Source organism: Emys orbicularis, chromosome 1 (genome assembly GCF_028017835.1).
Source record: "Emys orbicularis isolate rEmyOrb1 chromosome 1, rEmyOrb1.hap1, whole genome shotgun sequence".
NCBI lineage: Eukaryota > Metazoa > Chordata > Testudines > Emydidae > Emys > Emys orbicularis.
In genome coordinates this window covers 107,632,563-107,648,196 of record NC_088683.1, presented here as the reverse complement: position 1 = coordinate 107,648,196, position 15,634 = coordinate 107,632,563, and the positions used below count along the sequence as shown (strand labels likewise).

The 15,634-nt window shown below is 40.5% G+C and overlaps 1 protein-coding gene across 2 annotated transcripts in view; it reads left to right on the top strand.

Moving 5' to 3' along the window:
* Window positions 1-15,634, top strand: part of TRIM24 (tripartite motif containing 24) — a 138,681-nt gene that overhangs the window by 107,313 nt on the left and 15,734 nt on the right. For both annotated transcript variants that reach the window (XM_065399855.1, XM_065399863.1), the window contains exons 10-15: window positions 372-539; window positions 2,505-2,684; window positions 4,342-4,477; window positions 6,792-6,864; window positions 14,086-14,254; window positions 14,898-15,211. In XM_065399855.1, coding sequence (XP_065255927.1) covers window positions 372-539; window positions 2,505-2,684; window positions 4,342-4,477; window positions 6,792-6,864; window positions 14,086-14,254; window positions 14,898-15,211 — 1,040 coding nt within the window. The remainder of the gene's footprint in view (window positions 1-371; window positions 540-2,504; window positions 2,685-4,341; window positions 4,478-6,791; window positions 6,865-14,085; window positions 14,255-14,897; window positions 15,212-15,634) is intronic.

Below are 15,634 nucleotides of genomic sequence, written 5' to 3'. Positions count from 1 at the left end.
TGCAGACCAACGGACACTGCTTTCAAATTCTCCGGCCCCAGGCACATGGTGCCCAGGCGTAACCCACAGTGGAATACAGAAGAGCCGCCAGTTAGAGGTAAGTAACGTCCTCTTTTCATATCATTACACAATTTTCCCCAGTGATTAGTTCGGGTAGAATAATTAATTGTAACCTGTTATATTTTACTCTTAATTGTCAAGGTGCATCAATGCTAAGATCTGATTTCATCTTGCATTTGAGTGAATGATTCAGTACTATATTTGTCATGTATTTTAAAAGTTAAAATGGGAGGTTGAGGAAAAAGTTTTTTCTGGAGTGTTTGGTGTCAGTCCTCAGACAGCTAACTGAGGGGATTGTCTGTCTCTTCCAGCAGCCACCTCCACGCTTGATTAACTTTCAGAATCACAATCCCAACTCTAATGGGTCAATTCTTCCTGCTCAACAAATGAGGGGTCCCCAGAACCAGAATGTACCGAGACTAACAATAAAGCCCAACCCATTGCAGATGGCGTTCTTGGCACAGCAAGCTATTAAACAGGTAAGCTTTTTCCACTCACCCACCCAAAAATAAAAATTGAATACTATGTATATTCATTTTATAACTTACATTCCTTACTTTTCCAGGGTAGATTTACAGTGAATAGATTACTGTCTAGTCCAGTGATTCTCAACCTATTTACCATTGTGGGCTGCATATGCAGCTCTCTCTATTATGTGGGCCGCATCCACACAATATATAGAGTCTCTGGGCCATACAGCTGTGTGTTGATTGGGCCACAAGTGGCCCGCAAGTTGAGAACCATTGGTCTAGTCCATGACAAGATACCCGATGATTTTGAAATGAGTTAATTGTTAAGTCCAGTCCATTCCAACTACTTTGACTAGTGGAAGAGTTAGACTTTATCTACACAACATGTTACTTCGGTATAACTTATGTCGTCAGGGGTGTAAATAAACCATATATCTGAGCGATATAAGTTGTACTGACCTAAGCACTGGTGTAGACAGTACTATCTCTCTCGTCGGTATAGCTACCGCCACTAGCAGAGACAGGAGTTACTAAGCCAATGGGAGAGTTCTCTCCCGTCGGCTTAGGGCAGCAGTGGGCAACCTGCGGCCTGTAGGGTAATCCACCGGTGGGCCGCGAGACAGTTTGTTTACATTGATCGTCTGCAGGCACGGCTGCCCGCAGCTCCCAGTGTGTGTGGTTCGCCGTTTCCGGCCAATGGGAGCTGCACGAAGCAGTGTGGGCCACAGGGATGTGCTGGCCGCTGCTTCCCGCAGCTCCCATTTGGCCGGGAACAACAAACTGCAGCCATTGGGGGCTGCGGGCAGCTGTGCCTGCGGACGATCAATGTAAACAAACTGTCTCGTGGCCCGACAGCAGATTACCCTGATGGGTCGCAGGTTGCCCACCACTGGCTTAGAGCATCTTCACCACAAGCACTACAGCAGCACAGCTGCATCAGTGTAGATGTCGCTTGAGTGAATTATGGTTTAAATGTTTGCTTTAATTTATTGCTATGTTTATTTTGTATCTATCACTGACTTCTGGGCGGCCTTCAAAACTTAACACAAACACACATTCTGTTCACTGCAGTCCAGGAACAAATAGAGTAGAAAACCCCGCCCTCTAATTTCCCTCCTGGGTACTGCACCGGTAAACCGGCAAAAGCCTGATTAAAAAGCCGGAGCTGCCACTAGGCTCTGGAGCTACCTGGACTCTTACAGATGAAGAGAGGAAGGAAATTCCACAGTTGCGGACCTTCTGCTGCAAGTGATCAATCCCCAGCTGATCAGCAGTTATGTGGGGATAAGAGTGAATACTTCAGATACTTTCTAGCTGCTCAGTGAGGCAAATACCAATGAACCAACGACGATTTAAGGTTTGTTGTACGCTTAAAAAGAGCAGAGTATCTTGCCACCATAGGAAGGAATGAAACACTGGTCTGTGACCTAAGAAATGGAATAATAGTGCCATGGCTATCACAGTCACGTGAGTTGAATCAAAGAGAAGATGGATTGCTTTACAAGTCCTTTTAAATCATTTAAAAAAAAAAACCCATCCCAACTTCGTTCCACTGTCCACTTAAATAACAGTACCTAGTTTACAGTACTAAAAATACAGGAGCAGCTTTTCACATTCAGCCCATTGTCGATAGTGCATTTATTCCACTAAAACTATTCTGTCCCTCTGCAACATTGTGCATGTTCACACATGTAACTACTCATACATGTTATCAGCAGGAAATAAATTACATTTTAAGATTTTTTTAAATCTCATACATTTGTCCTACCTCTTATTTCTCTTTTTTTCCATTTCTAGTGAGTCACAGTTTGAGACTACAAAGCAAATATGAATTTCAGTTCTAATTTCAACTCATTTTGCTTTTGTGTTGCCGCTTGCTTGGTTCAAACATATTAGAGTCAGATTATGTAATAGATGTCTTCTGCCATGCAAAAGAACAATGATGAATTCTGGTTGTATTTTGTTTTGTTTTAGTGGCAGATAAGCAGTGGACAAGCTTCAGCTGCCCCGTCAACTGCAAGCAGCACTACCTCCACCCCTTCCAGTCCCACTGTTACTAGTGCTGCAGGGTATGATGGGAAGACATTTGGTCCACCCATGATAGATCTGAGTTCTCCAGTGGGTAGTTCTTATACCCTACCTTCTCTTCCTGATGTAAGAGTAACACAAGCAATGGTTTACAGCTTTTATTTTAAAGTGAATTTACTGTTTGCAAATGGTGATCAATGGAAAGGTCTTTGACACTGAAATTCTTTACCTACCTACCAAACTGGTACAATATAGAAAGCAACAGTTCAGGTTTTCCTTCATGCTCCTACACTGTTCTGGAGACGCTGCCTTTCAGGGATTTAGGACTGGCAGGAAGAGTAAGAATGAAGAATGCAATTTTACTCTTCTTGTGTAGACTCCTACTAGCCTTCATCTGTCATCTTCTTCAGTTGCTGCTAATAAAAAATGAATTTCCTCAGCTTTGGTCCTCAATACCCATGACATGTAATAGTACATGATATAAATCTAGGGTCTCAGTACTATATTACTGAGGTTTCTGTATAATTGAAAGTCTGTCCCATGTAGATATTAATGTACAGTGCTAGGCTGAAGTAATTTTTCTTCATCAGCGCATTCAGTATTTTTTTTCCTATGGGTGGGAATGGGGGTTAGGAGCTCATCTCCCACAATTTTTGTGTGGTAGGAGGGGAAGGAGTGTCATAATCTTGCTGTATTTTATCTAATAGACTTTGAACTGGAATACAGTAAGAGTCTCTTCAGATTACTACATCTTTATCGGAGGCCCAAATAGAGATTTTGAGCTGTAAGCGATCTACTTCATTGTGTCAAAAATAAGAAAAGTGCACTTAAACAGGTCTCAACAGCTTTATAGTAGTAATTTGCTATTCATCCCTGTTTCTTCCTCCTGTCTCCTGGTCCTTGTGAGTTGCTCTCAAATCTTGGATAACCTTTTTATCTTTTATTTTTTTTAATTGAAAACATTGGCAGAGGCATTGTGATAACACAATGTAATGAGAACTGGATACCCCATCATTTAAAATTGTTTTAAGATACTTAGTTAACACACACAAAACACATCACACTGCAATCATAAACATGTAATTTGAATCCGTGACAAGTACTTTACCATTGTTCTGCATGCATGTTTCACTTGTGTATCACTGAGTACATGCTATTAGATACCTCACTATATTAGTAGTGATTAAGAACAATATAATGTACTTTTTCTGAACACTTCACAGTAGTCACATGATCACACTAATGTATAGTAAGTGTCAAAGGTCAGTGCAGCTGCTACAGATGGATTTGCAAGGTGCAGCTTGCCATGTGAATGCTTTAGAAAAGTATGATCCTAAAGTGATTTGTATTTTCTAGCCACGCTTATTTAGAGATTGGTGTTTCAAAGGCCATTTCTCTAATCCTGCAGCATGTGAGACAATTTCAGTGGGCTGGGATGATAAATTGAGACTGGTTTTCCTCTAAAACAGGTGTCTCATTGTTCTGACCTCATGTGTCATGGCTGAAAAGACATAACCAATTAGCTGACACTTTCTACTTTCCTACTGAATATGCATGTCCTCTGGCCAGGATGTACTCCGCACATGTGGAACATGTTGGGTTGCTTATTGGGTGAATCTTTGAATTGTATATATTTGCATGTTGCTCATTTATTTCATTTAAATAAAAAAGAACATGTTGAAAGAGGGTGTGGACGTGCAAACTAAGATAAAGTCTGATAAGGTGGCTATATTGATCATGTTATTTTTGTCTTAACAATAACCTCCTTTCTTTCATCTTTTAGATTGAGTGTACGGGAAACATTACACTGGATAACATTGTAAGGAAAGATGGTATTGTGGAGCAGAGCCAGCCAAAACCCCCTTCAAACAGAACCGTCCAGTCACCAAATTCATCAGTGCCATCTCCAGGCCTCTTGGGTATGGTGATTAACCTGATTTAAATGGTGTAGTGGGGAATCTAGCACTTTACTCCCTGATCTCAGAGTTCCCATTTATCAACGTAATGTATTATAATCTAGCTTATTACACCATACTCACAAGTTCAAGGCCAGGGAGAAGGCTGGCATTGATCAAATGGGAGATGAGGGCCTGACTAAGAGTTTTAGCATTAGGGTCAGAGATAAAAAGATCAGATCTAGTCTGACCTCCTGTATATCACAGGCCACCATGATCACTCAACCCTCGCACACTAAACCCAACAACTGAAATTATACCAAAGTATTACAGCCCAAAAGCAACGACACTATTAAGTGCCACAAGGAGAGAATAGGAGGGACCGAAGTACATCAGTACCCCAAGCCCCCCATAATGACAGGGAACAGATATACCCAGATAATCTTTGTCAGTGACCTCTACCCATACACTGCAGAGGAAGGCAAACCCCTCACCCTTCCACAGTCACTGCCAATTTGATTGAGAAGAAAATTCCCTCCCAACCCCACATATGGAGATCAGTTAGACCCTGAGTATGTGAGCTACAAGATTTAGATAGCTGTGATGTGAAGCTCTAGACAGAGAATGGAGTCAAAGTTGATAACCAAGTTACAAGCCTGAGTGATAGGTATAATGGTGATGATGTCTACTGTGACAGAGAGAGTTAAGAAGCATGGAGGGCTTATAAGGGAAGACAAAATTTGGTTTTGGCTAAGTTTTGCTTTTGTTGATGGCAAGGGAACCAGAAAAGTCAGAGCAATGAACTAATGAAGAATTGGGTGGAGAGAGAGAACTCAGGAGTGGAGAGTTAGATTTCGTAGTCAGCTGTACAGAGAAAATAGTTGCAGCATACAAATAGATGAGGTTACATAGGGAAAAGATGTAGAGAGGGAAAATAAAAGTGGGCCATTAGTGGCCTGGAAACTAATGGAGGGAAAGAGAAGGTAGTTCAGCCATTGAAAGGCTGAATGAATGACCACAGAGGTAGGAAAATTAAGACAGTACGGAATTGTGAAAACAACGGGAAGGCAACATTTTAAGAAGATGGAGTATGATCAGCTATTTGAGATGGCTGAAAGGTTGAGGAGGATGAGGATGGAGTAGAAACACCAAGGTTTGACCATGAAGAGGTAATTAAAGACAATTAAGTTAAAGCAATTACAGTAGAGTGGGGAGGCTGGAAACCTGTGTTGTGGTGGTGGGGAGGGTTAAGATCCAAGTCAGGGAGAGGGACATGAGGTGGTAGTTGTACAAGGTAGGATCTAGGATGAGGAATATCCTAGTGTTATATTGTGTGGTAAAGGTACCTAATGGGACTGTGAGGTTAAGGAGAAAGGTGAGGAAATTGTAGGAGGGGAGAATAAGTTTGTAATGGAAGAAGTTCTTGCCTCTGGGACTTTCTTCGGGGTGCTCATGAGTGGAGGAAGAGGAAATTGGGGTTAGTGGAATGGATTTTACTGTGAGAGAGACAGGTGAAGAAGTCCAGTATGATGGAGAGAATTGAGTTGAGCCACTGATAGCTGAGTCCTACAGCAGAGTGGTCTAGGTATGCTGAAGTCATGGATGTTGGATTGGAGGTCAGAGGTATAAGAGCAGAGGACAGATGGAAGATGCTGAAGAAGATGAGGTTGTGGTTAGAGAGGGAACTCTGCTATTGTGAGATCAGATGGAGAAGTGTTTAGTTGTGGGTTGAAAGAACACAAATACATTGCAGAAGCTGTGAACATCACAAAATGTCAGACTTTCTGCAGTTACTCCTTTCCTAGTTCCAGTAGCTAAAGTTATTTTAGCACTTTATAAATTCCTGTATTACAGCTATGTATTTGCTTGTTGTGAAGCATATCTTTCCAATGAACATACCTACAGCAGTGAAATCATTCTTTTTTCCACTTAGCAGGTGGTGATTTTTCCATCTGTCAGTAAGTGCATACTCACTCTCTCTGAATTTCATTATTTTGCCTTCTCTAATACTTCTATTTAAAAAGAGTGAACAAATACTCTGGACTGGAAATGTGCAGGATAAGATGCCTCATTCTTTTCTAGCCTTGGGTTAAATGAGTAAAGAATGACCAAAGTCACAGTAGGGGAGAGGAAGAAACCTATTCTGGTCTGTTTTACAAATAGAATGTGTAGGGTGGTCTGAACAATCAATATCAAGAGATCAAAATGAATACTTATACACAAATCTCCGTTCTTCTCTGTAAGAAAATTAAATGCAAGATTTCTTGTATGAACAAACCTGGTTGTCATGTTGTTTCCGTGTTTCCCCCCCCCCCCCCCCCAATTTTCTGCTTTTTAGGACAAGTAACTATGACCAGTGTCCACCCTCCAATTCGCTCACCCAGTGCCTCCAGTGTTGGAAGCAGAGGCAGGTAAGCAGACCAGTTGAAAAAAAACATAGCTTCAATCTCAAAGGACACTATATGCATGCGACTGCAGTTGACAGAACCTTTCACCAGTAATCTATGTCGAGGTTTGCCATGTCACTTCCTCTGAGAGACCATTTCTGATGGCTTTATTGTAATACTCTTCATGTCTAATTTATTAATGGCACATTAAAGACTTGTAATGTGTTAAACTTATGGTAGCTGTGAGATTGACACCTTGATCAAATGTTTTGATAACCATGTACTGTAAATAATGATGTAAAGTTCATGACAGTTATACAACTGTTTTTTTTAAATTCTGGACCAGAAAATCCTCACTGAACCATAAGTAACTTCAGATTTGAGGAATCAGCTTTACAGAGAGGATTATAAATAAGAAGCTTTAACCAGAATACGGTCAGTTAAGTGAGTACTAGATATTTTGAGACTACAAAAATAAAGAAATGATTAGGGCGATTAATCACAGTTAACTCACACGATTAACTCAAAAAAAATTAATTGTTATTAATTGCAGTTTAATTGCACTGTTAAACAATAGAATACCAGTTGAAATGTATTAAATATTTTGGATGTTTTTCTACATTTTTCATACATATTGTATTCTGTGTTGTAATTGAAATCAAATTGTATATAATTTTTATTACAGATATTTGCACTGTAAAAATGATAAACCAAAGAAATAGTATTTTTCAATTCACCTCATACAAGTACTATAGTGCAATCTTTGTCTTGAAAGTGCAACTTACAAATGTAGATTTTTGGTTTGTTTGTTACCTAACTGCACTTAAAAACAAAACAGTGTAAAACTTCAGAGCCTACAAATCCACTCACTCCTACTTCTTGTTCTGCCAATTGCTAAGACAAACAAGTTTGTTTAAATTTACAGGAGATAATGTTGCCCTCTTCTTACTTACAGTGTCACCAAAAAGTGAGAACAGACATTTGCATGGCACTTTTGTAGCTGGCATTGCAAGGTATTTACATGCCAGATATACTAAACATTTGTATGCCCCTTTGTGCTTCGGCCACCATTCCAGAAGACATGCTTCCATGCTGATGACACTTGTTTTTAAAAAAAAAAAAAAAAAAAAAAATTGCATTAATTAAATTTGTGACTGAACTCCCTGGGGGAGAATTGTATGTCCCCTGCTCTGTTTTACCTGCATTCTGCCATATATTTCATGTTATAGCAGTCTCAGATGATGACCCAGCACGTTGTTCATTGTAAGAACACTTTCAATGCAGAGTTAACAAAACGTAAAGAAGGTACCAATGTGAGATTTCGAAAGATGGCTACAGCACTCAGCCCAAGGTTTAAGAATCTGAAGTGCCTTCCAAAATCTGAGACGAGGTGTGGAGCATGCTTTTAAAAAGTGTTAAAAGAGCAATACTCCAGTGAGGAAACTACAGAACCTGAACCACCAAAAAAGAAAATCAATCTTCTGCTGGTGGCATCTTGACTCAGATAATGAAAATGAACATGTATCGGTTTGCACTGCTTTGGATTGTTATCGAGCAGAACCTGTCATCAGCATGGACGCATGTCCCCTGTAATGGTGGTTGAAGCATGAAGGGACATATGAATCTTTAGCGCATCTGGCATGTAAATATCTTGTCGTGCCGGCTACAACAGTGCCATGGGAATGCCTGTTCTCACTTTCAGGTGACATTGTAAACAAGAAGCGGGCAGCATTATCTCCTGCAAATATAAACAAACTTGTTTGTCTGAGTGATTGGCTGAATAAGAAGTAGGACCGAGTGGACTTGCAGGCGCTAAAATTTTACATTGTTTTATTTTTGAATGCAATTTTTTTTGTACATAATTCTACATTTGTAAATTCAACTTTCATGATAGAGATTGCACTACAGTACTTGTATTGAGTGAATTGAAAAATACTATTTCTTGTTTTTTTACAGTGAAAATACTTGTAATAAATAAAGTGAGCACTATACACTTTGTATTCTGTGTTGTAATTGAAATCAATATATTTAAAAATGTAGAAAACGTACAAAAATATTTAAATAAATGGTATTCTATTATTAACTGTGATTAATCGTAATTAATTTTTTTAATTGCTTGACAACCCTAGAAATGACGGAATATTCATGAACAAATAGTTAAACAATGCTGTCTGAAAAGCAGGTCTGTTAATGTGTTCCAATAAATCAGGGCATAAAATTAATATAGAGTTAAGTTTTCATGTTGAGAAAAAGCAGAGAATGTGTTCGTGCTACTGGAAGTGGAAATTCAGATACTTTCAACAGAATATTTCTTGTTCTTTTATTTATATAGTAAAAGTCATGAAGGTGCTGTATCTTCTTATGATGTCCAAGTTAAAAGTTTTATTTATACATAAATTTTGAAATACATTAGATGTCTGCAAAATCTACTCACACAAAATAAATAAGTTTAATTCAAATGATTGTCCCTGTAGGAGCTCCACGTGATGTGCATGCCCCCGTACACTCTTAACCAGAGACTTTTCTGTTAGCAGTATCTGCAGGTCTATGCCTTTATAGTATGCCTCTACGTACTCGGGTATGAGGGCATGTAGGAAGGAGCAGACCTGCACCACTCCAATACCTTCTCAGTTGCCCATAGCTCAACACAGAGTTATGTAGTGTCTGCTATCTAGCTGAGGCAGTTGCTTCTTTATAATCTTTTTTTTTAATCTTTTCTTAGTAGCTTATTTAAGTTTTTAGTTCTTAGCAGGGTTTGTGCTTCTATTGTGTCCCTTCCCTTCCTGTGCCACACCCCTCCTTTTTTCTTCATGGAGCACTCCCTTAGACTTGTGGGATCCAACTTCCATTTTGTACATCAGATTCAGCCACACAGAGTACTCCAGAGACTTCATCTGCTCTGGCTGTGAATTCCAGAAACTAGGGGCTGCGTTTGGTCTCTCAGAAGACTGCCAAACATAAGAGACCCCACTCCCCTGATAGACTAAGAGGAGAGAAAAAAGTCTTCACTTGGATTTGGGATTAGGGAGACCTACCCAGTGTAGGTATCACTGAGTCTCCCACTGGGCATGGTGCTGAGATGTTAGTGCTGTTGTTGGACTCCCCCAAATGGAGGAACGCCTCAAACAATATGGAGTCTTTGAAGAAACCATCTCTCCTGGCACAGTCTGACATCACTGGGTATCTCCAGAGTGAGCAGGCCTATCATTGGTACCTGCAGAAGTGGAAATATTGCCAGATTTGATGCACCCAAAACCCCATATCTCCTGCCAAATCTTCCCTTATGTTCATTCTCTATTCCCGTCGGAATCTAAAACCTGCTGGGTTTGTCCCAGAGCTCTGTCAATGGTCACTTAGCTGCTGTCACAGCATTCCACTTGCCAAATGAAGGATTCTCAGTGCTTGTCTAGTGAAGACCCGCTATATCGACTGCAGATCGCTCTCCCCTCGACTCCTGTACTCCACCGGATCGAGAAGAGTGGAGGGAGTCGACAACATTGCGTAGTGTGGACCCCACGGTAAGTAGATCTAAGCTATGTCGATTTGAGTGACGCTATTCAGGTAACTTAAATTGCGTAGCTTAGATCGAATTTCCCCTGTAGTGAAGACAAGGCTTAAGTCTTCGCACATTCTACAACCATGAGATTTTGATTAAAAAACTAGAACAATATAAACTTAACATGGCACACATTAACTGGATTAAAAACTGACTAACTGATAAGTCTGAATGTAATTGTAAATGGGGAATCGTCACTGAGCAGATGTGTTTGCAGTGGGGTTCCACAGGGATCAGTTCTTGGTACAATGCTATTTAACAATTTTATCAATGATGTGGAAGAAAACATAAAATCATCACTGATAAAGTTTGCAGATGGCTCAATAATTGAGAAGGTGGATAATTTATGAAGAGGACATGTCGCTGATTCAGAGGAATTTGAATTTCTTGGTAAACTGGATGCAAGCAAACAATGTGTTTTAATATGGCTAAATATAAATGTATACATCTAGGAACAAAAAATGTCATTCTGTACTTGTAGGATGGGGAATGCTATTCTGGGGAGGCATAACACTGAAAGATTTGGAGGTTGTGGTCCAAGTTCCCTCTAAGCTGTGCGGCTGCGTAGCTGCCTATTAAGCCCCACACAGGGGCTCAGGACTGCAGCAGTGAGAGATGCCTCTCCCCCAACCCCAGACCTGTCGCGGCGGGGTTTCTGGTTGAGTTTGGTCTCCCATGCAAACGTAGCCATGTAGGAAGCAGAATCTGTTAGTTGTGACCATGTTTTCCCAAGTCAGTTGGTACATGTCAAACATGTCAGTTATTGCTGCATCAACAAAGTGGCTGTCAACAGGGGGGATGAATGTCCCATCAGCACAAAATGATGTGGATTTATTCGCTTTGAAATAAAAAAAACAGAAGGTCAAGAATCGGACGGTCGAAAGCATCAGGAGACTTGTCAAAAATCAGACCAGACACCATATTTCTATCAATTCATTCCATCAGTTTAGATACTAAAGTATCATGAGCTCAAATAAATTTGTTAGTCTCTAAGGTGCCACAAGTACTCCTGTTCTTAAAGCATCATTTTCTTTCAGATACTTACGAGTGAGGTTGTCTGCATTAGGAAGGGTTTTTGCTGCTGGACAGTATTGTTACACTAAGTCACCAATAGACCCCTCTGCAATTAACAGGGGTTATCCAGCAAAACAGAGCATGCACACGATCATGCTGTGTCCTCTTTCATTAAAGCCCTGGTGAAAGCTCCAGATATTGACTGTTTATCCAAAAGCTCACTTTCTTCTTTAAGCTACTTGTGTCACTTGCTTTTGACGTGCTTCTTTATTCTGTCAGCGTGAGCATTGACCTTGACCTCAATGCTTCAGTACTTGCAGCGCAATGCATCCTCTTCACTCCCATCTTTACTTTTCTTGCAAATTTCTAAGCACTGATTTTCTTTTGATATTCAGGCATAGATTTGCGTTTTTGCCCCATGTTTATCTTTTTTTACCTTCTCTGTTTTTATCTATGGAGGATTGATCGTTTAAATTCAGTGCCACACTAAAATGGACACGAAGAAATAAGTGGGCAGCATCTCTTTGTGAGCCAATTTGATTTTCCAACCTTTGCCGCGTGTGTTCTGTGTTTTATACTGTGGATCTGCTTCAGTCTCAGAGCTTCAGGACACAATAATCAGATAAAAATTAGTGTTTAACAAAGATAAGTATCCCCCCAAAAATTGAGTGGATTGATAAATGGGTGTATATCAGTAAAAACTGAACTCCTTTAATTAAAATAACTGGTACTTTATTGCTGAAAATTGGTAAAAACTGAAAATGTGGAACACTATCTATCCATACTTCCCTTCTGGGGTCCTTAAAGAAACGTTAGTAGAAAAATTGGCTACTGGAGCAAGCTTCACCATCTAGCTGCCACCCCCACCTTCTCTTGGAACTCTGGGCCTTCATTATCCTGACCAGACCAGGACACAGAGAGGGAACCAGATGACATCAGCGCGCCACAAGGTCCGTCTGAATCCCAACCACTACCTGGAATGTGAGACTTTGTCTCCTGCCACCACATATACTTTTCCTTCCCTGTCTTATTTCTTTTTTCTCTCTCCTTTTTCTTTCTGTCTAAGGGCCTGGCTTAGCTCACCAGGCCTGTTTATTTTGCAACACTACCATAAACCTACCACCAGAAAGAGGAAGCTAAATGTCCTAAACATCCCATTGCTGGTACAAGTTTGCCAGTCTGAAGTAGCTGATAAGACTGTGCTGTACCTATGTTTTTTTCCAGCAGCGAGGATGCAAGTAAGAGTCAACTCCGGAGACAGAACCTGCATTTTTTTTTATTTTTGCCGTTCTTTTCTCTCCCCTATTGTGTGCTTTGTCCTGTTCATTCTTTTAGGGAATGGGATCAGACTTTAACAGCAGAAACCTCCAACACTGTTTACAATTGTTTAAAGTTGGACAGTGATTGGGTTATGTTAACACTTTTGGTCCATATATTCTATCTAAATTAATACAATATGCTTTAGTATCTGCCTCCAGAATTAACATGGCCTTTGAAGCCGTTCTACACTGTACTGAATCCACCTCCTTAACATCCTCTCTTCCATACTGAGGTACTGCTTGGGAGTCTCTTCACGTGGAGCACCCATAGGGACAATAACTCAAAGAAGGAGAGTTTACTTATTTTGGGCAGGACCTGGAATTCTTCAAGGTGTTAGGTCCCTATGGGTGCTCCACCATCCACTCTCCTTTCCCCTCTGCATTGGAGTCCTACCATGCTCAAAAGTGGAGAAGGAACTGGAGTAGCATGGGTCCGCTCCTCCCTATAGGCTGTCATACTGGGGCACGAGGAGGCATACAGCCCAGGTGTAGACCCGTGGCCACTGCTAACTGAAAAATTTCTGGTCATGAGTGCATGGGCTTATGCACATCCTTGTGTGGAGCATCCATAGTGACAAAACATCTCAAAGAATTCCAGTTACTGTATACAGTAAGTAACTTCTCCTTTTGGGTGCAGTCTCCTATGTTTTGAATTAAATTGAAATTCCATCGTAACTTAAGGTTAAGATGGCCTTTCTCTTTTTGTTATGATTATGCACAAAAGCAGTGACATGGAACCTGATTCTGAGGGAAGGACCATCACATAAAGTCACCTGCTGCTCTGCTAGGAAAGTCCTACATAGATGTGCTTCCCCTGACTGGATATAGTCCAGTGTGTGGTGTTTGAGTGGACATTGCTGGAATGACACTTACTTTCTCCAAAAATGTAACTGTTCTCCTCTCAAAAACTTCCCAAAATACTGCTATTTTTAAGGTTTTGTTAAAATTTTTATTGAGTGGAGTTTAATGAGATAAGTGCATTCACCATGGGACCAAAACAAAAAACAATGCTATATTCCAAACTTCTGACCTATAGAAAATAAAACTCTGAGCAATTCTGCAGTCCTGGGATTAGATCATCATTCTCCCTCCCCACGCCCTTTTATTATGCTATTTTAAAAAACCTGAAGAAAGGTATGAACTCTAAATCTCAGATTTTGTTCTATGGTGGGTAATGCTGTAGCCTCAAAATGTAGAGAATGGAAAATACTGTAGTATTCCAGGGACATGATTCTTAATCACTACAAGAGGTATGATTTTTCTGAAAGCACTGTGCTCTCTTGAATGGTGCAGATGAAGTCCAACAACTCACTGTTCTTCATTTTTCTTCTTTCTGCCTCTTCTCATCCTCTGTAGCTCTGGCTCCTCCAGCAGGCCACCAGGAGCTGATTCTACACACAGAGTTCCTGTTGTCATGTTGGAGCCAATCAGGATTAAACAGGAGTCTGGTACATCCCATGAGAACTATGATTTCCCAATTGTTATAGTGAAGCAAGAAACAGATGAAGAATCCCGGCCTCGGAATGTAATATTAACAATAATAAAGAATCTCTTCTGAGTTTGGGTTATGGGGAGGCTGTTTTGCATTTATTGGAAATAGAATAAATTACAAATATTCTGATAGAGCATTACTCATAGGTGTTAACTTTAAGGGAAGTACCTCATGTAGCAGTGGGTGTGTTTTGGGGGTTTTTGTTTTTGTTTTTTAAGGGATGAAGTGAGATTCCAAACCAGGTTATATTTCTTAGTAAATTGGGATGACTGAATAACCGACATGATCAGACTGCCATAGTCTGTGGGGACCTGGGTGATGGGGGGAAGCTTATAAATACTGTAAGTTCTTTCACATGGTGTTTGGAGATTTTGCTATTACTAATGCGTATGCTCAACTTTAGGAGTGCTAGACCTATTTGCTACTGGAAGATTATTATATTTTTCTATTGGAAGCAGTTTCTTAAATGTCAGAGCTAACCTACTTGGGTACTGTTATACTAGTTTGCTGTATTAAATTGGCTGAAGCCATAACAGTGATAACTCCTGTGTAGAGGTTCTAAGGAGCATGACTAACAATACACGTGAAATAGTAATGTTTTTATTTTCAATGTGTTTGTGTTGATAATTATACCTGACAGCCTGGAATCTAGATGTATCTTTGCGTTTTCCTACAGACCAACTTTTCAAGAAGCATACTCACCTCTCTGCTATTGGATAGCCGTCATAATACCACTTCTGACAAAACAGTCTTAAGAACAGATGCTCCAGATAGCACAGGTGACCGACCAGGGATACTTCAGGAGAACACATCCAGTGGGACAACAGCATGGATGGGTACTCCTCACATTGGAGACAGCAGAAAAGAGGATGACCCCAATGAGGACTGGTGTGCAGTGTGTCAGAATGGAGGAGAGCTCCTGTGTTGTGAGAAATGCCCTAAAGTGTTCCACCTTTCTTGTCATGTCCCTTCACTGATGAACTTTCCAAGGTAAAAATGACCAAATGAATTTTGTCCAAACTTTGCTCAAAAGAAATCACCTTTGGGTTGTGAGGCCTAGTACAAGACGTTTCTGCCCCAAAAGACAACTCTAAGGCTATCTCTACACTACAGCTTATGTTGGCATAATTCATGTCGCTCAGGGAGGTAATTAAACCACCTCCCTGAGCAACGCAAGTTACACCAACATAAGCATCGGTGTGGACAGCACTATGTTGATGGGAGAGCTTCTCCCGCCAACATAGCTACCTTCTCTCACAGAGGTGGTTTTATTATGCGGATGACAGAGCTCTTTCCTATTGGCATACAGCATCTTCACCAGACACACTTCAGCGGTGCCGCTGCATCAGTGCAGCTGCACCCCACAGCGCTGTGTGTGTGTAAACAAGCTCTAAGAAAGTTTGAGTCGGTGAA